The following is a 25,500-nucleotide window of genomic DNA, read 5'->3' as shown; positions in this document are numbered from 1 at the left end:
GCTGCGAAGACTTTCTCCAAGTGGGAGAATATTACTAAATAATAATGTTCTAATGCTTTAGCTATATTTAACACAGCTTCACATTATACAGTATGTGCACATGCATCCTTAGCTTATCTCCCTCACAAGTCATGTGTTGCCTTTAAGGAAAACACACTGACAGAACAAGGCATTGAGATACACTCATTTAATACCTGTGGTCAGAATGAGGTAAGTTTTATCACTTTTAACTAAGAAAAATACACTAAATTTTTTTTCTTTGGGAAAGCATTAGGGCTCTCCAGAATTTTATTGAGGATTAAAGACTAAGTTATATACATATATATGAGTGCACATGCAAAAATACATTAATCTATCTGTGTAATATGTTTCTCAGCAGATATGTATTATGGTTTGGATCTTGAACATTGCCCTAAATAAGCTCGTGTTGGGCAATGCAACAATGTTTATGTCATAATAACTATAATCCCATCAGTGGGTTAGTCCATTTGATGAACTAATAATTCAAATTGACTACTGGCATGTGAGGCATAGCTGGGAGGTTGTAGCTTTGGGGACTATATCTGTCCCTGGCCCCTTCCTCTCTTTCTGCTTCCAAGGCTGCCATGAGCTGAGCAGCTTTCCTCCACTTCATCTTTTGCCACGATGTTCTGCCTCACCTCAGGCCCAGATTAACGGAGCCCATTGAACCTCTGAGACCATGAGCCCCAAATAAACTTTTCCTCCTCTAAGTCATTCCTGTAAGGTATTTTGGTCACAGTAATGAAAAGCTGACTAATACAGTATGATCACACATAAAACTGATTTGTGTGAATTTGAGAATATAAATTCACTTTAATCACAAATACAAAGGAGACTATTTGACCTAGCACAACTCTAGACTAAGAAAAGACAGGAAAAAACATTCAGAACCAAGGCATGAAGGGAATATGGACACTCAATACATGGAGTTACATCGACTCTAGAACAAAAATGGAAATACTAATTCATATTTAAATAATCATTTAGTGGGAGGAAGGCTGGACCATGCAAACTAGCACATGGTAAGTCCTCAGGACCTCCCATGGCTGCTGTCTCTTACGTTCATCCTCCTGCACTACAAAACGTTTACATGCATTTTTTCCTGTAAAGTGTGCTCATCCAAAGTGAAACTGAAACCTTCCTGCCTGTGCACTCCAGCACCAAGCAGAGCATGACACCCAGGACATCCTCAACACAACAAGGTGACCAAACATGGTCTGAAGGAGACAAATTCCTGGGAAGGCAGGAACGTGAGCACAATTTGTTTCCTAAGGTTTATCAAGTTACCCACATTAAGTCACACATGCTCCATAGCAGGCACCTGAATGAGACAAGAGGGGAGGACCCCAGCCCAGCTTTCGCCCACCTTTCACGCAGCAGTTCGCTTCTCTAAACCTTAGTTCCTTATCTGCTAAGGTGATTTGTTATGATAACCTGAGAAATCTGTGCTGGTTGCATTTTTAAAAACCACCTGGTGCTATGTACCAATTCTTATTAAAGCAAATATGACTGCGTGGGATCTTCTGAAAGCTAACTCTTCAAGTCACTTCAAACGAGAGAAGTCACTCCAGACCACACTGATAAAATCTATTACTTTCAGAGGACAGAAATCTCTCAGTCGGATCATGAAGAACTCTTTCCTTCCTTATCAGCATTCACTGCATAATTATTAAACTCCTGAGGGCTTACCATGTGCCGGCAACACTGCCAAGAAGTCTCTATGGATTATCTCATGAGGCAAAACCCTAGTCCAGTTCTACCACTCATCAATCTACATCCTTGGGAAAGTTGCAATCACTATTTCTCCTTCTCCATGTCTCTGCAATGCAGATAACACCTATCTGTCTACCACACAGAACTGAAATAAGCACCAGAGGTAGCACTGGGAAAACCATTTGGGAAAACTATAACGTACTACACATGCCTACTATGTTCTGTTGAACAAAGGACTATTCACTGGTAAGACACATCATAACCCTGTTATAATTCATGTACCTGCTATAGTTGTATTTCCTTATTTGGAAAGGCTCCAATTTACAACTGCACTTGGATACTTTCCAAAAACAAATACAGGTGTAACCTCTTGCCTTTTCATGTGCATAGAAAAAGTATATATATACACATATATATATGTATAATATCATTAATACATAATGGAAAAACAAGGAAGAAAAGGAAAAGTTTAAGTAAGAAATTATCAGTCATAAAACAAAATCACTCAAAGTATGATTCTCTTCTACTATTCAAATTGCCTAAGATGCTCCTAGCATATTTGGGCTAGTGTTAAGGCATGTAATTTTAAAATCAATTTCAGGAAATTTATAGATGAATATATAAGGAGCAAGAGATCAAAAAGAACCAACATGAGGCAAACTTTCCTAAATATAAAATCACTAATAGCTTTACAGAGCAAAGAGAAATTCCAAAATACTAAGTTAAGGGTTCCCAGCTTTTGGAGGGAGCTACGAAAATACTTAATGTACCTCTAAATGTATCTGCGTTAGGTACTATAGGAATCCTGTGAAAAACAAGGCTAAAACCTGTGTAAGTCTCTGAAATGACTGTAAACTAGAATAAAGCAATATAATGAACATTTTCAATTTATAGATTCATCATCTAAATCACAGTTTCACAACTATAGCACCAAGGATACTCGAGTCAGAAAAATATTTGTTACAAGGTGCTATCCTGCATATGGCAGGCCATCTAGCAGCATCCCTGGCTCCAAAAGCATCAAATTCTAGTAGCACGCACCCACCTACAGTGTGTGTGACAATGGAACGTGTCTCCTGACATCGACAAAATGTCCTGTGGGGGAAAAAATCCTCAGAAAGTAACCCACATGAACTTTATTTTCCCTTCCTTTCTGCTCTTATGTCTAACATGCTGTCTTATGCCTACAGAATCTTCTGGTCAGACCCTGAAATAAAGGTGTCTCAGTTGTCATTGACTACAACTTCACCTTAAATCAGTGTTTATTTCCTAGCAGATTCAATGGTTTAATCACATTACAAGATTATTTCCACATATTCGTATAACAAATTTTTATCTGTCATTAACAGCTTATGCCAGAAGGCAATATTACCAAATTTTCAAATTTCATAGAACCAGACAGATGTAAATACATGCAACACAAAAGCACACGAAGACACGAAAGCTACATACAAAGCATCTCACTAAAAATACTCCTACAGGTGTTAAATGCCAAGTGAAAAGCAAGCCACAGGGCTGGAGGTGTGGCTCAGTAGCAAAGCATATACATGCAACAAGGCCCTGGGTTCAATCTCCAGGAAAAAACAAATGACAACAAAGAAAAGCAAGCCAGAATTGAATTGCCTAAGAACTCAAAACACACTGTCCACTTCTGTTTAAATTGGTCCTTACCAAAAAGAAAAGCATTTATGTTATAGACAGCTATTTTTTCAATTACAGAATGTTGAATAATAATGCTTTTCCAGGTAAATATGACCAGTTTAACATTGTACATTGTGTTCAGAGAAAGATCACTCTGCATAAATATGAAGAAAGTTATAGATTAAAAGACTACATGTAATCCATTTTAATTTCTATTTTATTTTCATTGCAGAGATTTACTGCAGGAAAGCATTGCTGATAAACTATAGAAAAAAACAATCCTATATGTCAAATTTGATTTCGACTGGTCTAAAACACCCTTGAGTTTTCTAAAGACACATTACTTCCCATTATTAGATAAGTCATGTATTATTCATCAGTCTCAATTTACAGATTATCTAGCTTTTTTGTGTGTAGTTTATATAGGGACCGGCCTTTAAAACAAATACTGGGGCTGGGGATATAGCTCAGTTGGTAGAGTGCTTGCCTTGCAAGCACAAGGCCCTGGGTTCAATCCCCAGCACCACAAAAAAAAAAAAAAAAAAAAAAAAAAAAAATTCTGTCCTATCCAAACAACAATCTTGGAATTTTCTACAGGAAGCATTTGCTGTTGCTGGCTATAGTTCACAAAAATCCTCTCTGTTTTGTTGTTGTTGCTATTGTTTGTTTTTGGTACTGAGGATCAAAGTCAGGGCCATATCCATGCTAGGAATACATTCTGCCACTGAGTTCTAACCCTAGCCAAGGGTTTCCTCTTAATTCACTCACATAATATCCCCTCCACTAAGGAGGAAAATGTAATTAGTGAGGTAGTTTAGGTATGTTTACATACCCATAGAGTATCTGCACTCTTCCTGAGACTTCCTTATGTTATAATATCATATGTAATTTACAAATGAAAATTCTTTCATTATTGAAAATGCTTTTCTGCAAAGAGATTTTTAATCAAGTGAAACAGCTTTCCCATGATGAACTGGGAAGAGCAGATGCTTAAGTGTCATGCTGAAAACTGTGGTTCACCCTCACAGATAAAAATGTTTGGGCACATAAGGATCTGGATAGGAGATAACCTGCTTTACATGGCACATGAAAACATACCGGGAGCCTGATTTTTAAAATCAGTGGCTGAGAAGCACTTGCAATAAGTTGCCCATTGCCAAAATAAATGGTAATAGTGGTAGCTTACCAAGATTTCTTGACTATTAAAATTCTCAAAAGTTATCAACATTAGCAATTCTTAGACATAAAATAAATCCTGGTAGGGGAAGACACTTTGTATGTTAAAATATCTGACATTCCTAAACTTTCTTCCTCTTGTTCAAAAGCCATTAAAAATAAGACACAGAAAGGTGGTAAAAAATATAAGATATAACCACCTGGCTAAGAATGAATGACTTACTTTTAAGTTTCAGTTACTCTAGAAATAGAAAAAAATCTGGAAAGTTAGTTTTATAATATGTTATCATGTCTACCAGATGAGTAGAATTAAATATCAGCAGACAAAAACTGAGTATTAGTTATAAATACAGTCCTTGGAACAATATTGGAAACTATCAAAGTTTTAGTTTTTGCAGCTTTGGAAGTCCAGTTTTGCACTAAACACACAGCCATGTTATAACCTATCCTGATCAGGAATCTTGAAAATATTTCTATAAACTACTAATGGAAGATCGGTACCACTCAACATCCCCACTAACAAAGCTCACCATGAGGTAAATATATGAATTATGCCAACTGCTTGCATTCTAGCTTTGAGAAATGTTATATTTTTCTATCACAGACTTTTTAAAATGTAGTTGTTTGAGTTTCAACAATCAGAAATCAGAAACTTGTTTTATTTGGCAATCAAACACCAAATGATCTTAGGCAAACATTCTTGTTACTTTAAGCAACTCACTAAATTAAAACTGAAAAAAGAGATGGAGCTAATTTTGAAATTTCCAATACAACAGATATTAAACTGTTGAGTATAGCACTTCATGCACTAGGCGCTGAGACACAAATATACCATTAGGTTGCAAAGTTAATTTTTAAAAACTTCCCATTTTAAAATTTCATGCACTACATACAACACCCCCATTTAGTGACATGCCAAGACAGAAATGCAATTGTAAATTATACAAACAACAAGCAATATACACAGATTTTTTTTAACTGTGAACCGCAAAACTTACCCATTCTCACCATAAATCTTTTCAAAGAGTCTAAGAAACCAGAAAACCAAAAATTAAAAAAAAAAAGTCACTTTTGCTGGTTGTGTTAGTTTCTGTTTAACAACTTTAATGAGTCTAACTGAAGATGAACAAATCTCAAAGGTTGCTTCCTCAGCAATATTCTTGATCATGTACCAAGTTCTCATTAATCTCATCTCTCAAGAAGCTAAGATTAAGCAAAATGAAGGCTTAATTTACTAAGCAAACAAAACCATAGGAAAAAGGTCTCCACTGTCAGGAGCTGACAAGTTAGATTTGGTCTACTAATTTACTTAGCCTAATCAGATTTGTCCATCCCTAAGTTCAACAAACAATATTCATCAAACAGGCAAGTCTCTTAACACTTCGATTATTACCAAAATGGCCACAACTGCATACAGTAAATAAAATTCAGCAGACAGTCAATATCATTCATGCATTTTAACAAAGTTTGCACTAAAGTTTAAAATATAAACAAACATGTCACAAACTGATAGTCCAAGAAACCTAGGTCAAAAGCAAAAATCAAGTTAAATGAAATTTGCAATGCCATATTTTAAGGGAAATTTTCACTTCAAAAAGGCAGACATTCCAAAATATGAGAAACACATATAACAAAATGACACCAGACTACTACAGAAATGCCTGGACCAGGGAATAAAAGTTCATAAATGTAACTGGAAAACATTTTTAGGAAACCATATTGCAGAGTACCACAGACTTATAGCTGAAGGTAAGATGTGTGTGTATACCTTCTTAAATATGCATAAGAGATGTGCAAATATGGAATTGCACTTTTTCTACAAAATGACTACAAGTTCCTCACAGCAAAATATACATTTTTTTTTTTTAACAGAATGCTTCAAAATAGCACACAACATGCAGGATTGAACAATCTGATGCTGTTTTGTAAAAGAAAAGTTACACAAGACCATCCATTACAAGCCAAATCCTTGCAGAAACACACTCTGACCTCTCAACCATCAGTCGTTTCTTGTGCCTAAGTCGGCTGGCCTCCCGGATGGCTTCCCACTTCTGTAAGTCCGCCTCACTGCAGGGGCCAGGGGTGAAACTGATGGGAGGCACTGTAGTACCCAGTTTCCAAGACTGGATCTTCCGAATCAACATGTCGTCTTTCTTCTGCCGATATGAAGGAACTAATATTCTACAGCTATTACTTTTCTCTTTGGATGGGCATGTCCTTTCAAGTACACAGAGAAATTTTGCTTGAATTTCTGGAGGCAGAGTCCAGGGTTCAGGGAAAGGAACCGGCTGGTACCTATCTGGAGCCCCAGACAGAGGCACTTCTTTCTTCTGTGCTGGAATTCGACGAACAATCATGTCATCTTTTTCTAAATCTGGAAGTACAAGTTCACCTTCTCTACACTGCAAAATTATATCTCGCTCCACAGGATCATCTTGCTCAGAGAACCTTCCAAAGTCTTCAAAAGCTCGGAGAACACATGGATTTGCATGGAAAGCCCCAGTCTTTCTCACAAAGAAATCATCATTTTCTAAGTCAGGGTCCAGGGCTGGCATCTCAAAGTCATCTCTCCTATAGCCTGGTGCATGAGAGAGATTCCTTCTGCGGGTTATGAGCCTTGGGCCAGAAGTGGGATCAATTTTTATATTTGTTTCAGAAGACAAGATGTCATCAGAGTATGTTTGGAGGGCCTGAAGTAATAAAAACTGACTGAAGCACAGAAAAGAAAAAGGAAGGGAGAATCTTATTAAGTTGAAAGAGAAAAGGTAATTAGGTAGTAGACAGTTTCCATAAGTGAATTATTTTAGGGATTGGGGAGGGACTCTTGCAAGGAAGATAGACTAGCATTTAATACCATCACCCATAACATTCCTGAGTACCATTTAAAGAAACAAGAGCAGAGTGTACTTCCCAGGAAAGCCGGGCACTATCAAGGCCAGAAGATGGGCCTAGAACTCAGATTGGGTACACCTTCCTGAGACACACACACACACACACACACACACACACACACACACACCACTCCTTTGTACCCAACTCCTCATTCTATTAGCTGGAGTGGCCTAATATTCCCACTAGAGAAGAGAGAATAATCTTGGAAAGTTTCAAGAGTTAGCCACCATGTACTTTATACAATAGATACAGGTAAGGATGAAAACAAAAAATTAATTGCTCTTAAGTTTTATGAAAGATTCTGATTTTTTTTTATGCATTCTCCCATAAAACTCACCCTACCCAGTCTCTAAAGTTATTTCCTTTCTCCACATCACCATATACAGCACAACTGTACAATTAAGTAATTTTCTATAAACCTTTTTGGAAATGACTTTCCAAAAGAACTATGTCACATGTAAATAATATACTCTCTTAAACATTATTGTACTAATGAAGAACACTGAATCCTACAGACTTCCAAGCTTACATGCTCACACAGAAAGCAATGTTATATGTTATGCTTTTATACTAAATATATTAAGTTTCCAAGACTGAGCATAGTCAGGTCCCAGGTTAATGTAGCAGAAGTGGGAGGCAGCGGGTGTCTGAGGCCATATCCCCAAACAGGCAGGCTCAGGCGGACAGCTGCACCTGGGCTCCTCTGAGACTCCACTGCTTTTCCTCGCTGTGTGGATGTCCCGTGATTTCATGGCCCGCTGGGTAGCTAGTTCCAGCAAGAGTGAAGATCTCTGACAGTTGCCATCTAGCCTACTTTGTGCTTTCTGTATTCTGCTAAAAATGGTTGAACCCGAGTCCTCATCCTCAGAGTCTGAATTCCTTCTATTGTAAAGTAACATGGAGAAAAGAAGGAGAGAGAAAAGGAAAGAATTGGAAAAGAATGAGATTACTGAAATTAATGTCAAGCTAGGACTACAAACAGAAGAGAGCTTTTTAAGATTCAGATTCTAAAGTTTAAATCTGAACAAATGTTTTCAATTATAGAAGTTCTACAGATGTTAGAGGGGAAATTAGAATTCTCCATCTCACACACAAAAAATACACAAATAAGCCACAAGTCAGGGTAGGGAATTTGAACACTGGAAGGACAGAAACACGCATAAAGACAAACCTGAATCCCTGAAATTCTTTATACCACGGTTTTGAAGTTTCCCTTTTTATTCTTTTCCAGTTCACATCTTCTGGAATCCAACATTTGGGAAGAAACTGATCAAAAGAACTGCCTGGATTTGGTATGACTGGACTTAGCTTTCGCACATAAAGATCATCCTTGACAATGTTAGGTATCCTTGTTGCTTTTTCTTCTTCCTCTTCCAAATAATGAGAGGAGTTAGAAGTTTCTCGAACTGCTGGCCAAGTCTGTGCATTGGTGCTCCAAGTTCTCCTTTGAGTACTGTTCAAAACATCCAACCAGGTTAAGATACTGCATGAGCAATCTGACACAGAGCACATAAGGCACACATTCCGCTTCATAATTTACACCACTGTGAAGAAAGTGAAGTAACTTCCATTCTCATCACCACAGTTACGAGAACAAAGTTAAGGCACTATCTCAATCTAGTTAGAGAACAGCCAGATACACATGGCCAACGACACTTAATTAGAAGCTGTGTTAAAAGAAAGACAAACTACAAACAGTTTGGAATGTTACTTTCTGAATTAAATCAGCGGCATGATAGATATCCAGAGGCATGATAGATATCCAGATCCAGGACAAATACATTTCTGACCTTGTCAGTGTGTGTAGCCCAGGGGCTAATGTATCAGGAGGAAATATTTGCGGACCACAGTTCAGAGAGGTGGTTTTCGAGATGAAACTGGGGGGTCTCTTTTTCACTTGGAATCTACGGTTGGCTAAGTCATCCAAAATCACGTCAGGCAACCTTCGTTCATCCTCAGTGTCTGAACCACTTTCAGAACCACACACCTCCTTACAGGAAGCTGGATTTGAAAAATCACACTCTGCTCTGCTAATTTGATGGGGAAATAAAGGATTCTTTTCGTGTCCACTAAGATCAATCAAAAAAAAAGGAAAACAATGGAAGAAAACACAGCAGAGCTCACAATGAACAATATCAGTCATCCAGTGAATTGAAAATACCAATAAACTGAAGGCACACACCTAAACAAGACCTAGCAAATCAAATGCTGACGCATGCTAACAGAACGAATAGATATGCACGACTAAAAATAGAGGTATAAAAAATACTCATTAGTGAAATTTATTATCTCTAAAATACATTTTAAGAGCCATTCTTTTTAACACATTCAAATACCACTCAAATTCACAAAGCGTATGGAACTCCACCATCACATCACATTCCAGTACCTTGAAAATGTCCCATCTGCCTCTGTGTAGACTGGGCTTGCCCAGCTTCTTCTGTTGTCTTCATTTTTGTCTGGCTTTTTCTTCCTCAAGGGTGCTGGCACATAGGATGGTTGTCTACTTTTGTTGGGTAAAAAACGATTGAATGGTAAAGCAGACTTTGGTTCGATAGCTGAAATCCTCCGATAGGACATATCATCTTTGTTAAAATCCTGCATTTTGAATGTAAATTCCAAATCTGTGTCGCTTTCGCAACCTATAAAGAAGGCACAAGAATTCACTTTATTCTCTAGATTATTCACTTTATTGAAACCCCTCAGCCTGTCTGCTTTGTCTTTCCCTTGGAAACCCAGTGCTGCTACTGCAAACTGCGGGGAATATTTTTAGAAATTGTCATGAAGTTGTGATAAGATCCATTAGGAGGAACTTGCTTTGCATACTGGAGGCACATGCAGTACATTCTTCTGCTGTCGCACATTCTAAGCAGAAAAAAGTCCCAATTTACTGTTGAGCCCCTCCTTCCCAATCATCTTTGTTTCCAGGATCTTTCATCAAATTTGTCAAAGTAATACATGTGAATAAAACCTAACGGGAGAGTTGCAGATGCTTAAAATGAGATACAAAAATAATTCTAGGGAAACTAATTCAAAAATTAAAGCATGCAGCCAGCCAATGTATCCGAGGGAAGTAATGGGGAGCAGAAAGAGAAGTAAAAACACAGAAGATTGAGAAGGAGCATGATGAATCCCTATAGACCCCTATGTACAAAAGTCCAACATTAGAGAGGGTGGACTGGGTGACTTCTAAAGTCCCTAAAGAATCTCAGGTCGTATGCCTAAATGAGAGCACAGAACTATGATTACTTCTTGTGACCATGGAAATTATATTGGGAACCTCCTATTTTGATTCACAATTATTTAAAAATAAACTCAGAAGTATACTCTCTGATACACCTCAAGTTCAGATAGAAATAAATAGTAATATATCCTCTTTAAAAAAAGAACATAAACCTGCTCTTTTAAAGGTACAGAAAGAAAAAAGGGGAGAGAAGAAACAGTACAGATTCAGAAATCTCTTTCCTGCCTTCTTTTCCTTCTGCCTGGAGAACATTTGTAAAGACGTTTTTTAAATGTCACTTCCCACCAGGGCTTCCTCCCAAGACTGGCTAAGCTCCAGGCTCTGGCATGCAGAGCAGCAGAGGTTAACCAAAGCTAAAGGCAGTCTCCTCTCCTCCCCCTGCCTAGCAGGAATCTACAGTAAATAACACTGAGAATAGTCCACAGAAAGTGGTTTGACATACAGCTGTGTCACAGGCACAGGGTAAGAGGGATGAAAAGGGAGAAAGCAAGGCAGCTATGGCCAGGAAGGTCAGGCAATCATTTAGTGCTTTTCTATTACCTCCTTTAAAAAAAAAAAAAAAAAATACATTTCTCTCATTTCTAAAATATGTGCCAATGAATCCTACTAAAATATACATGTGAAAATTTAAAATCACAGGCTATTCTACTTTTGAATTTTTAAAGTTAAAATCTTTTTTTAGCTCAGTTCAGGGCTCTGCAGAGTTATCATTTGCCTAAATATCATCTTGATATAAGTTTTTATACAAAACTATGGAATTTTACTTTGCAATTCTTAAAATTATCCTAAATTTTGGTGATCATCAACTACAACCTAGTGGATAACAGAATTTTAATACACCAATCTCAGAAATAGTTTCCTATCCTGGTACTCCCCTCCACCCACTTAGGTGTAAAGGCCAAGACCTCCAAGCTCTTTAAGCAAGGTCTGTCTGCAACACCTTTTAAAGGGGACTTCGGACCTCTGCTTTTGGTTACACACACCCAACTGAGGAAAAGGACCCAGATCCTACACTAGTGCCCACCACATTGGAAGGACTGAAGTCTGCATATGCCCACAAGCCCATAATCTTCTACCACAATCTTCTTCATTGGCCAGAGATGCAACTTCAAACACTGAATTTTGCAGGTTCTTTAGTCATGACAAAGTTAATCTAGTGGATTGAGAATTTTAGCCTCAGCATTTACAATTTTAATCATTAAGATGCATTATAAACTTCAATTTATTTCCTTAAAGGTATTATAAACATCATCTGGGCTATAAAAATGTCACATCTAGACAGCAAACAGCCAATAATGTACTTATTATAAATGTTAATGCTTAAGTAGCAATTTACATTTTTTAATACTACTACTACTACTATTACCACAACTCCTCTAAGTGCTAAAAAATTTATTTTTTTGTTTCCATGCTTAATTTTTGAAAAACAAATTCATTTGACATAGGTGTTGGAAATTTTTCATAATAAAATCTTAGGAAAAACATCTAAAATATAAAATAATATCCATAATAAACAAGCAAAGTAAAATCCCTAACAACTGAGCACAAATTCCCCAACAGAATTCAACTCTTCATCATCATGATGGTGGAAGCACAGAAATATTTTAAGAAGAAGAAAAAAAAAAATGCTGATATAGTATTGGGGATTATTCATCCCCAGCATTTCAAGAAATTTTACTTGTGGTTTCAACTAGTCAATTCAGAGTAGCTAAGGTTTTAGTCAGAAATTGCTGATATTACTTACTAGCCCCAGGAATAAGACAAGCATTTAAACAATTGATTTGAGCTAAGCTCAGGGTTTTGCAGGAAGTTTCCCTCCCACAACAGAAAGCCTTCATTAACATCGCTCCTTTCATACCGGCTCTGTCCTGGGTCAGCTCTGACCCTGACATGACCAAGCGATGCTCCCTCCCACCAGGCTAGGTACTACAAATGAGAGCCTAACACTCTATTAAATGTAATTATTAAAACACTTCTGTTTTTTCCTTGAGTTTTTTTTTTTTTAATCCTTTATAGAAAAGTAAAAGAAGAAAGAAAATTACTGAGCAATGAAACCAGACCTTTTTGCAGAATCTTATTTATATTCTTTTATGTTTAGCTATATTATATCAGCTGATAGGTCTCATATTACTAGGCCTGGATCTGGAAAGAGCAGATTATCACTGACAAAATGGGTCACAGGGAGCTGTCTCCTCACCAGTTCTGTCCGAAAACAGAAGAAAAAAATGGAAACTATTAGCACTAGGAGGGAAGGAAAAATAAACCCCCAATGATACTTAAGTCTTTCTTCAAATCTACTTCTGAAGAAACTTTTGCCTAGTTTTCATTCCATTTTGCCGCTCTCTCCTGTTCCAATTTTTTAAGTTATAAACTGACAGGCAAAAACATATCTCACCTTCACGTCCCCCTCTCAAAGTAATATCTGAGGAGCAGCTGGTCAATGACCTAGACCCCAAAGAGTCCAAGCTTTCAAAGGAATCTTCCCTCTTATGGCTGCCTGGAGGAGCGGGAAATTCTCCTCGGTCAGGACACCAGATATCACCGTAGCCACTGTCCCGGCCACTTCTTTTCAGACAGCTGGAGTCTTCAAGTGCCTAATGAAAACATTTTATAAAAATCAGTAAGCTAGTACAAACTTCCAGAAATGTAAATGTTTTGCTTCATTTGACAGATAAGGCAAAGAGATTTCCCTCCTGAACATAAAAAAAGAGCTGATAAAAATCAGAAATATACATCTGTAACATTTTCCCCACAACTAATACCATAAGGAGGTATTTAATGTGATAATTAGGAAGCAAAGCCAAAATTAAAGACAGGCAGTTAGTGTAGAATAGGTAATCAGGTCAAATTGAGAAAATGGAGGCCAGTTTGGATCTGGGAAGTTGGTGACCACCCCTGGGAGATTGGAATGCCAATGTCTCCAGAGCCCTTGGATACCATCCCTCCCAAAAAGGTTGTTAATGAAGCAACTCCTGAGCAGACAGAACCTCCTAATCAATGACCCCTGGGCTGCCGCTCCCCTCCAGCCTAACACTCCATTTTGGTCCTTCCAGCCCACCTGCTCATCCCCTGGTCATTCCACCACCATCTCCCAGTCATTATACAGGCTGGGGAAAAATGAGTAAGATAAAGGAGAAGGATGCAGGAGAACAAAGGAAACTTCAGATGTGTAAAAAGGACAAGACTTCCTCATCCCACGGATTCCACCTTTGGGTCCCCTTCTTCCACCCAGGAGAAGTCTGTATTACTACCCTTTAATAGAGCTTCTTACTTTCTACTCTATGCTTGTCTCGGCATGCTTCTCTGGTGTTATGCTTCAATATCTGAGGAAACAGGACTCATCAAGGTAACTGATAACTGGTGGTATCAGAAGTAATTGATATTATTTAATAAAGTAGTATAATCCATTTAAAAAATAAGGAAACACAAAAGTTATAGTCCGAAAACACAAAAGTTAATTAAAACAATACACAAATGCCAAAGTCAATGATTATTTACAGTTCTCTGACAATAAACATGACAGGAGTCAAAGAGAAAACCAATTTTAATTTAAAAATCCAGATGGAGATACATTGGTAAAATAATTCAGTCTTATCCCCAGGAACCATTTCAGGGGCTTTATGTTAAACATAAAAGCATTTAGTAACAAAATATATACATGCTTAAAACTGTTTATTTTTATGTACTACTTTAAGGATAAAATAAGCATTGCAGTAATTATAGACAGGTATGTTTTGCAAATAAATGCAAATTTCAAGTAAAGCTGCAATTGATCTCAAAAAATAGTAAATTTATTTATTAAAAATAAAGCATTTTTAATTAATACACACATGAAATTTAATGGTAAAATATAACTGGATGTTTTAAATAGAGATTCAACTTGAGTAAAATTTATAGAGTCCTTAGCCTAGTCCTGACACAGTAATCAGTGATTACCTAGAAATTACAATTTTTAAATATGGTAAAGATAACTTTGTCATTTGCTGAGCGCCACCCATGGCCTGCAAATAAAACCAGGCTTGGTTGTGCTATTAGACACAGGAATCTGGCTCTCAGGAACTGGAAATCATGAAATAATGGTCCAGATTGCCTGGAGTATGTGGTTTCAATGTAGATTGGTTCACTGCTGGAATTTGCAGGCCCTAGATGTGCCAATGACCTGCTAGAATCAAATGGCTTGCTTAACTCCACCCATCCTATTTCTCACAGAAGAAGCTCTTCCCGGTCCCACTTTGATCTGTACCACTAAGAGCGTGGGCTCCTCCATTTTGTTAGAGCCAGACCCTTTAGCAGGCTCAGCAGTCAAGCCCCCTGATTCAAAAGATAATTGCCTCTTGTGATTTTTTCTACAAATAAATTTCTTAGCAATTAGTTCACAACCAGCCCATTCCTCCAACAGGAACCTTTTCCCTTGCCCACGCTGATGTGTGGCCAGAGTCATTATAGTAAAACTCAATGATGTTACTTATAGATGAGATTACTAATAGTTTAAAGAAAATGGGAATAACTTACAACCAAATCTAACATATGAATCTTGATTAAATCATAATTCAGATTAATAAAAGAGGCTATAAAAAATGAGACAATTGGGAAATTTAACATGTACTTCTTAATAAATGGGGAATATTTATGAGAGTTCTTAAATATATACATTCGGCTATATAGAAGAATAATCTTACTCTTAGGAAATAAATAAACACAGAATATTTTGTGGTAAGATGTGATATCTGAAATTAAGATGGTTAAGTAAAAACATAGATGGGTGGGTAGATACATAGGTAGAGAAGCCAATATGGAAATATTTAATAAATGAGTCAGATGATGATTTCCTGGGTATTTGTTGTATTATTTTTTCAAGATACGAAAAAGGTAAAAATGTTTGTAAGATTAATTGGCAGCTGGCTCAGCTCATATTTTTGACAAATACTAGAACCATCAACTTCTGGTTCAATTGTTGGACAAGTATTTGAAATGTCAACAAGGGTCTAGTAGATTTAAGTGAGATTTCATAGACTTTAGATGCCAGGCATCCCGGCACAAGTTCACATCCTATCAACAAAACATCAGCACCCACCTTACACCCTGCCCCAAGAAGATGGAGAGGTGAGACCTAGTGCTGGTAGCAAAATGTTTCACAAAATATGAGGGTAACCACTTTAAATAAATCTTCAGATTCATCAGGGTTTTTTTGTTTTTGTTTTGCTATACTGAGGAATGAACACAGAGTCTTGCACATGCTAGGCAAACATTCTACCCACTGAGCTATACCCCCAGCATTTTTTTTAAATTTTGAGATGGGGTCCCACTTGCAGTCCTGCTTCAGCCTCCTGAGTAACCGGGATTACAGGCGTGCACTACCAAGCCTGGCTTCATCGGATTTTTTATAAACACACCTTTGAAACTTTAAGAGCTAACGCATGGCAAGATGAAATTTAACATCATAAAGTTAAAGTTATTGATGATGGGCCACCACAGTTATAAAATAATTAATCTGGGCCTGGTCCTGAAGTTTGGTTTTCTTTTTTTTTAACCGTTTTGTTTCCTTGTTTTTGCGGTACTGGCGATTAAACTCATTGCTTGGCACTAAGCAGGTGATAGGCCATTGAGCTACATCCCCAGCCCTTGAAGCTTGGTTTCGAGGATTTCACCCTGACCAGTCCCTAAAATGAGACACTTTCACTTATGACTCCAGCACAAGTATTACACCAAGTATTTTTTAGCTGATACACTGGACTGGCCTTAAGCACTATCTAGATGGAAGGGAAAATGTGATGAACACAGTGATGTTGATTTCAACAGAATGGATGCAAAACAGGTGACATGTTCACATGCCTCTTGTGCCTATTCCCACTTGGTAAGAGTGGAAAAACAGAACTACAGCTATCTACCAAATTTTTTTTTTTGCCTGCTCTGACAGACACTGGTGACAGGAAACAGTGTTTAATGAGGCATTCCTAGCATAAACACTATATTAAGATTATTCAACCTGAGTCAGACTGTCATAAAAAGTTAAAGGCTATAAAAAACACTAGTACATGGGCCAAAGTTCCACATCATTTTTAATTGAATGTTTTCTTAGCTGAAACAATTGTAAAGCAAGGCTCTCCCTGTGCCCAAAGCCCCTTGCAATTTCTCCACGGGCCTCACCCTCCTTTCTGGCAGTAACTGATCTACTCCTCTGTCCCAGACTGCTGGGTTATTGGCTATGGATGTTTCCCCAACCCCTGGTACAATATGTATACATGATAATATCTCAACTATTACCTGAATTAACTGATAAAAAGAATTTGAATGAAGTGCTATCAACTTTTTATAATTTAAAAGAAATCAAACCTAAACATTTTTGACTCTGTAATTCCATCTCTCTATAATATATATATGGCTGAACTCAGGCAAAATCATTTTTAAAAATAAGGAAAGATGTAGGACAAGGTGAGGATTTTTATCCTGGCCTAAAACTTCTATCTTCCAATCATAAATAATTAATAATGATTATGTCCTTACAAAGTGCCAGAGACTAATACAAAATGCCTTATTACTAGAGCATCATTTAATCAACAGGAAAACCCATAAAGCATCTACTCTTAATAATGGTGTTTTATTATTTTGACTACATAGTTTCTTCTGAGCCCTGTCAGTTCCCCTGAATAAATATCCCACAAAGAAATTAGTTTTCCCACTTGGGCCTATTATAAATGAAGACTTGGCAGAACTATTGTCAGTCTTGGCACTTGGCTCTTCTCAAAGAGTCCTTAAGCATTCAAAAGGCTGTAACACAGATTCCAGGATATGAAGGAACAGAAATATGTGTAAAACCACAGATTCTAACATAAAAACCTTATCAAATTTCACTTAGCATTCACTACTCTTTAGGAAATAAAGGCAGTATGATGACACTGGAATATGGGCATTAGAGATAATTAGCCAAGAACACATTAATATAAAGAAATTAACTTCTGTAAATTCCAGTTCTCCTGGAAATGCCTTTCGGCTGCAGGTTGAATTCATAAAGAGCATAGAAACAAGTTATAGGTATGTAAGAAAGGAAGCAAATGTGCATGTCATCAAACTACCTACAATTAAGAGATAAATCTATACCTTGAAAAGTGCTCTGGAATGGACTAACTCACTCCTTGGTGGTAGCATGTAAAGTCAACAAAGAATAACAATCCTGTCTACTCAGCCCAGTCTACAGCAGAGCAAACACAGTCAGAACCTTATATTTGTTTCGGAAGGGAGGAAGAGAAGTGGAAGAAGGGAGGAGGATGAGAAAGTGAGAGTGTTAGCTGTAGCAATCATCTTCTACAGATGTAGTTTCCTTACCTTAGTCAGAGCTTGTCCCAAAAGCTTCTCAAATGCTTTCAAATTAAGATAGGGACCACTGTAGTAGGGGTTATTTTGTGCTTTTCTTCCCAGCCAGTACAATGTTATCAAAACCTTTAAAAAATATTCATGAACAAACCAGTCTATTTAGTAAGCTCAAATGCAGGTGAGTACTCAAGATAAAAGATAGCTCATATTACTCTATGGATGAAAGTCTGATTCAAATTTATGGGAAGGAAAAGGTTCATTGAAAATCTTAATTATTATTGCTTGATTATAAAAGGAAAACACAAAAAACTTTTAAATCCATCAATATATTTTCCAGTAGCTACAGAATGAATACCTAAAATCAATAATTTTCAGCTTCCTTGATGAGCCTATAAAGCTCTAAAAACAAAGCTGTCACTTTTAGACATTCTTCTATGCAGTCTATTAAAGACATGATGAGTTTACATTGAACAATTACACAGCATCCTTGAACATTATGTTTTCCCCTAAAGTCTGATTTGACTGTTTCCCACTTGCTCCCCTAAAAAAAATCATAAAATGGGTCTGCCCTTACCACATTAGTAACATTTAACAACTAGCTTCCAAAATCTAACCTACTGTCCCATAGTATGAAGTCAGAGAACATATGTTGTAACCATGTATTGCAACACATATATTTAGTTGTATTTATAGTTTGTGACTGGTTGGTTTCCATGTAAAATTTAATTGGAAAAAAAGGATACAGAGCATATTTTTAGATCTACTACTTCCTTAAAGAAGATGAAAGTTAAAACTATAATGCTTCATTAAATGTATCTTACATTTTTCAATCTCCTATCGGTCTCTTCTTGTCTGTAAAGAAAAAGAAAATATCTATTAAGTAAAACCCATGAACCTTAAATTATTAATTATAACTAGAAACTCATCTTCATTCTTAAGTTCTATGAATATTAATATCACCTGGTAGTTCAGAAATTTTAGAGCACATATTACCCATCAGAAGAAATTTTCCATATTTATCAATTTTACCAAATATAAATTTTCCATAAAAAGTAATTTTTCCTAATTACATCCAATACGGTCTTATTTTTTAAATATGTTATTTAGATTTTTGTATTCTAATTTTAAGTAATATTTAAATGCAATGTCAGGGGGTGGTCAATATGTGCTTATGACAGAAAAGTTAGGAAATAGAGAAAAAAAATGTTTGGAAGATGGGGGTCGGGAAGAAAGCAGCCACAAGTTGACTTTTCTCCATTATCCACCAGGTTTCCACCCAAGTTCCCCAGAGTAAAGAGCTCAGAGACCATGACTCTAAACATATTGAAAGTCCAGTTTAGAAAACAGCTGTGAACCTCTTCCTGATGAAACGTCACTAAAAATTAGTGAATTATGGGTGTTTGGCTCACCTATAAAAGGGCATGATATTTATGGGAGAAGTTAAAAGGAAGAGATATCACCTCAATGTGGAAGCAGCAGCGATATATTACAAAACAAAAAGCAGGGTCACCCTAAAAGAATGGGCTTTGTGTCAGACACATACAGGATCAATGTGAACTCAGAGACCACAGAAGCGTGAACTAGATAGCCTCTAAAATGTCTTTTCAGTCAAACTATAAGTGATACATCTATAAAATAAAACACATGCATACAATTATCAACATGTTTGTAGAAGACATATAACACGCATTCGCATACATATATATACACAGAGAAAAAGAAAAAGGGGTGAATTGGGAGTGAGCAGAAACAAATATTTAACTTAGTTTTCAAAGAATCAATGAGGCAACTGTGACTACTTCTTTTCACAATCATGAACCAAAGTGAACTTATAATGAATAAAATAATACTCAATAATAAAATAAATTAAATAGAATAAAAACTTATGGATGTTTTATGAATGGAAAGTGACACTGGTTTGGTGATAGGAGAAGACCATGGTTTAGATATGAGGTATCCCCCAAAAGTTCATGTGTTAAGACAATACAAGAAATGTAGAGGTGAAATGATTGGGTTATAAGAGCATTAACCTAATCAGTGCATTAATTCACTGATATGGATGAATTGAGCAGTAACTCTAGGCAGGTGGGGACTGGCTGGAGGAGGTGGGTCACTGGGGGTTGCTTTTGGGGGTTATATTTTGTGCCTGTTGAGTGGAGGTCTGTCTACTTCCTGATTGCCACGTCCTGAGTTGCTTTTCTCCTCCACATGCTTCTGTCATTCTGTCTCAACTCAGGCCTAGAACAATGGAGTCAGCTATCTATGGACTGAGGTGTCTGAAACTGTGAGCACCAAAATAAACCATTCCTCAACTTAAAAAAAAAAAAAAAAAAAAAAATGATACACTCCTACCACCCAACCCCAAAAAGCATCTCAACAAAAAACTTCATGCTCTCATATAAATACAAACTGGTACAATTATTCACACTCTTAACCCAGTTGGTGGAATCTATTTCAGCTAAACATACTGACATTCCACAACCGGGTAATTCCATTCCTAGGTATTTGCCCAACCACAAAGCCTCTATTTACCAAAGGTCATATACAAGAATGTTTATAACAACATTATAAACAAGATCAAAAACTGAAGGATTCATGTATTTAAGGGAGCAAGGATTATGGAATAGCCACTCGATGAAAATAAGCAACCTGCAAACTATTTTCAACCAATTGGTTCAATCTCACAAACAATGGGAAGAAGGGGAAAAAAGGCTACAAAAGGTACAGATTATATGAATGGAATAATATAAAGCACAAAACCAGGCAAAACAAAGATATGCTGTTAGAAGACCAGATAGTGATTATCCTTGTGGGAGAGAATGGCAGAGTCATTGGCAGGGTGTGGAACCTGCAGAAGGATGAAAAATTGTATTTTGATCTGGAAGCTTCAGTTTCTAAATAAATATGTGTATCATACATTTCCCACATGTATTCTTTTCTGTATGTATCTACTTCAAAAAGAATAAACAAACAGAACAAATTTCTTGGCCTGAATGCTCATGCTCTAACTTATCTCTTGAGTAAAAAGAAAATCATCTTGTAAAAATTAATAGCAGTTTATTTTGGAAGTAGTGGGGAAAGTCACAAGAAACAGACAGTGAAAAATAACAGTTATAAACTCATACCCCTTGCTAGACTAATGACCACATACACAACTCAAATATTAAATTAGCCAAAACACAAAAGAACCATCAAAACGCAGTACAAAGGATGAACTGATCCAAAGGTCGCCCCACTTTTATCATAAGTATATCAGAGAGGAACAACAGAGACCTCTTGAACCCCTGACCTCCTTTCTACAGCCCTCAATAAAAATTCTCAATCCAACACTCTCATCCGCTTAGGGCTCTTGGTCATGACAGCAAGCACCACAAGTACAAGGTACATCTATTCTGTGGTAGAAACTCACAAGCAGTGACCATGACATTATTGCCCTTCATTCACTTTACATTTCCTTCTAAATGCAGGAATTTACAACATACTCTTGAACACAGTGATACATTGGCCAGCCAAATTAGTGCCCTATCAATGAAATGCAATGCCAGGAATTCAAGTAGTCAATGATTTGCTGGAGTAAAGAGAGTTCACCTTGACACACAAAAAAATACCCCACTGCATGATATCAGGAACCAGGAGGCTCTTTTGCCTGGGATAACCCCTGGGCACAGCCCCAAGACCTTTTAAATAGAACAAGTGTGAGGGTAGAGAAGCTCAGGGTTAACAAGACAGTGTGAGTCAGTCATGTTACCATCAGAACCAAAAATAAGACAGTCCTGTTGCCAAAGAGGAGTAATTCCCCCATAGCAAATGCATCCATAGTAGACACAGTATAGTACTAAGCTTAAGGGGCAATAAGTTTGGAGTCAGATCTGGGTCCCTGGGGCTATATCTGAGCCATTTACCTGACTGTCAAAGATCAAGATTCCTTCTGGATAAACTGGGTTAATGTCCCCTATTTCACTAGCTAAGGTAGAATATACACAAGTACTTAATAGAATCCCTAGGCTCCCAGGTAAGTGTTCATCAAGAAACAGTCCTCAGAATTGACAGTATGTAATATGAGGCCAAGGCCCTCCTATTGCCACTTTGCACACAAAGCCTCCTAGTGAGGTCATGCAGGACCCTGGTATTTAAATTCCATAATGCCCATCTTCACCTTGCTTTTTCCTCCCTGGGTATTTACAATCATCTACTATGTGCTTTTATTTTTTATCTTTCTTTCTTCTACCAAAATCCAAAAATGTTTGTGTACTTTTGTTCACTGCTATATCCCAAATACCTTAAGACAGGGTCTGCCCGCTTGCGAAGGAATAAAATATTTATTTAAAAACGCGTAGCACAGTTCATGGCACAAAAGTTCACGTTAAAAGTGCTAGAGCAGGGCATGGTGGCACACACCTATAATCCCAGCAGCTCGTGAGGCTGAGGCTCAGGAGTTAGAGCCAGCCTCAACAAAAGTGATGTGCCAAGCAACTCAGTGAGACCCTGTCTCTAAATAAAATACAAAATAGGGCTGGGGATGTGGCTCAGTGGTTGAGTGCCCCTGAGTTCAATCCCTCGTAAACACCACCGCCCCCCCAAAAAAAGTGATTGAATAGTTAAGTAATATTCAAAAATGACTATCTTGAATATATTGGAAGTCTTTTAATATTTATAAAATAGCAAATATAGTATAGATATACTCTTCTTCCACTCTGTTAATGGAATAGTTCTGGCAATCCCTTTGCTATCTGACAAAGGTCCAGAAGACATGTGTCCAACACAGATCTCTGACCTTTGTGCTCATCAACTTATCCAGCTGTCACCACAGTATCCTAACAGCTACTTGATAAACTTAAAACCAGGAGATTCAGGGGCTGGGGATATGGCTCAGTTGGTAGAGTGCTTGCCTTGAAAGCACAAGGCCCTGAGTTCAATCCCCAGCGCCGCAAAAAAAAAAAAAAAAAAAAAAAAACCAGGAGATTCTAGGTGGAATCCACCCTTCTTAACTCCAAGATTTTTAAAATCAATCAACAAATAACTTCTAACCAAAGTTAAGAGGGCTTTGAGTTTAGCTCTCCTGTAGGCGAATTCTGGTTCCAGTCTTGTTAGCTATAAGAACCTCATCACATCACTTAACTCTGTCCACAAAGCCACACCTGTGAAATAGGAGCAGTGCTGGCCTCATTGAGTTTCACTGAAACATGTTAAAAGTGCTTGACCTAGATGGAACAAATAAATTATACATTTCACAACTACCCCCTAATTATCCATCTAAACCAAACCAGGGACAGGGCAGTGGTGGGAGGTCAATTTCTCCCCTACATGTGAAGTTTTTCCCCTAGAAGAGACATTTCTGTGGAACAATTTATGACACTCTTCCATGTTATATTTACCTTGTGCTCTTGCCATGGAAGGCTTTAATCAAGAAAAAGAAATTATTTCTAGAATAAGATCAAGCAAAGGGCAAAGCAAACTGGCATGGTATTATTATCATTTTCTCAACATTCATGTTGGCACCAAACTGGCCTCCCCACCCATCCTTGGTCTATCAGAGTCTGCCTTGGCTAAGTACCCTTTAGTTTTCCAAAAGCTCAACATCTGAGAAAAAAAAAAAAAAAAAAATATATATATATATATATGTATCTACACATCCAAAAACCTATCTCCCTCATATTTGACAGCACAGTTTGAGAAGAGAGTGCTAATGGGTGAGATTATCATTTACCAGTGTGTGCCAGCCAGCTGTGTTCCAGGGCTGCACCAAAATATTTCCAAAAATCTTCAAAGAGCTAACTCTGGGCCCACACACATACAGCTGCCACAGCATTCCCTGTAGTTTCCTTGGGGGCTGGAGAGACACATGGCTGTCTTCTCAGAGTCAATCATCGGCCTGGGAAAAACAGCCAAGCATTTAAGTGTGCATATATGTTACCTCAAGTCACTCACTGAGCCAGCTCAGCACATCAAGAGCCAGGAGAAACAGGAAAAATGTTTCTCCAAAAGGAGTAAATCTTCAGAGGATCTGACATAGAATTCCAGTCTCTGTTCCTCTCCCATGTCTCAATATGCTTTCTCCAGGGTACTACCACCTTTGCATTTGCAACCCTGGAAGACCCAATCTTCCAGGCTCTACCACAATATTACAAGTCCCTAAGAGCTGAATTCCCCATGCTCCAAAATCATCTTTTCTCCCCAAATACCAGCCCTGCTCAAGCCAACATTGCTTAAGATCCAATACAGTAAGTTATCCAATCCTAAAAAAAAACCAAAGGCCAAATGTTCTCTCTGATATGTGGATGCTGACACACAATAAGGGGAGTAGGGGAGAACAGAAATTCATTGGATTAGACAAAGGGGTAAGAAGGGAAGCAGGGAACAGGAGTAAGAAAGATAGAATGAATCGGATATAACTTTACTATGCTCATATATGAATACATGACCAGTGAAACTCCACATCATGTACAACCACAAAAATGGAATCCTGATTAAAATAAGTCATACTCCAGGTCAAATATGTCACAATACACTCACTGCCATGTATACCTAAAAAGAACAAATAAAAATGATTTTTGAAAAAAGATCAAATATAGTTCTCTCACTGAAACATTACATGAGGAAACACGTGACTTAAAACTCATGCTGGAATTTCTGACACAGAAGGAAAACTTTTGCCCCAAGTGCAATAGAAGAACAGATAAGGTGAAAAGACTGACTCCACCTGCTGCTACTCCAAGACTCCAGTCCTGCCTCCTAACTAGCAAAGACTATGGAATTCTACAAGGGATTCAAGCAAAGTTAACTGTCCAGTTCAGACTCCTCCCTGCTTCCAGAATGACATTTAACTTTGTTTCCTTTGCTCCTCAGAACAACTGCAGCTTTTTGAGTGATTAGGTCCCCAACCCTCAACTTCCTGAGGCTACTTCCCAGAGCAAGGCATGGAATCTTCCTAGAGACCCAGCCCTGCCCTGAGTGGCAACTGCTGACCTGGGTGTTGCCTCTTGGAAAAGTGGGTTGATATGAGAGAAGCTGGGCTCACCAGATACTTGATCCCTCTCCAAGTCACTAAGTAATCTCTGCTCTCCAGTTGTTGCTTACACCACTGACCACCTGTTCACAACTTTAAAAAAAAAAAAAAAAAAAAACTCAAGAAATGGGGCCATGAATCATGATTTACTAAATAGCCACAAGAAGAAAAAGTATAGGGACAGTAACTGGTTTAAATCTGTCAGATATGTATGGGGTAGAGGTGTGCGTGTGCACTCAGCAGTGGGAACTGCAGAAAACTCAAATCGGATGTCCTTCTGATGGCAGGACAATGTGCAATGCGTCTTAGTCTGTTTCGTGTTGCTAGAACAGAATACTACAGATTGGGTAACTTGCAAAGAAATTTATTTCTTGTAGTTCTGAAGATTGGAGAGTCCAAGGCCAAAGGACCTGTACCTAGTGAGACAAAGGTAGAGCAGAGTAGGAGGAGAAAGAGAATAGAACCAAACTCATCCTTTTACCAGGAACCCACTCCT

General features: G+C 37.7%; 1 protein-coding gene across 12 annotated transcripts in view; it reads right to left on the bottom strand.

Moving 5' to 3' along the window:
* Nucleotides 1-25,500, bottom strand: part of Lmo7 (LIM domain 7) — a 197,565-nt gene that overhangs the window by 41,033 nt on the left and 131,032 nt on the right. For 4 of the 12 annotated variants that reach the window (XM_047552078.1, XM_047552079.1, XM_047552080.1 and 1 more), the window contains exons 5-12: nucleotides 18,820-18,850; nucleotides 18,011-18,124; nucleotides 13,083-13,281; nucleotides 9,833-10,085; nucleotides 8,615-8,896; nucleotides 8,137-8,325; nucleotides 6,541-7,260; nucleotides 5,550-5,579 (exon numbers count right to left, since the gene is read on the bottom strand). In XM_047552078.1, the coding sequence (XP_047408034.1) occupies nucleotides 5,550-5,579; nucleotides 6,541-7,260; nucleotides 8,137-8,325; nucleotides 8,615-8,896; nucleotides 9,833-10,085; nucleotides 13,083-13,281; nucleotides 18,011-18,124; nucleotides 18,820-18,850 (1,818 nt within the window). The remainder of the gene's footprint in view (nucleotides 1-5,549; nucleotides 5,580-6,540; nucleotides 7,261-8,136; nucleotides 8,326-8,614; nucleotides 8,897-9,832; nucleotides 10,086-13,082; nucleotides 13,282-18,010; nucleotides 18,125-18,819; nucleotides 18,851-25,500) is intronic. The other 8 variants (XM_047552081.1, XM_047552083.1, XM_047552084.1 and 5 more) reach the window with 5 other exon arrangements.

This window comes from Sciurus carolinensis, chromosome 5, assembly GCF_902686445.1.
Source record: "Sciurus carolinensis chromosome 5, mSciCar1.2, whole genome shotgun sequence".
In the NCBI taxonomy this organism is placed as follows: domain Eukaryota; kingdom Metazoa; phylum Chordata; class Mammalia; order Rodentia; family Sciuridae; genus Sciurus; species Sciurus carolinensis.
This window is presented reverse-complemented; position numbering and strand designations above follow the sequence as displayed.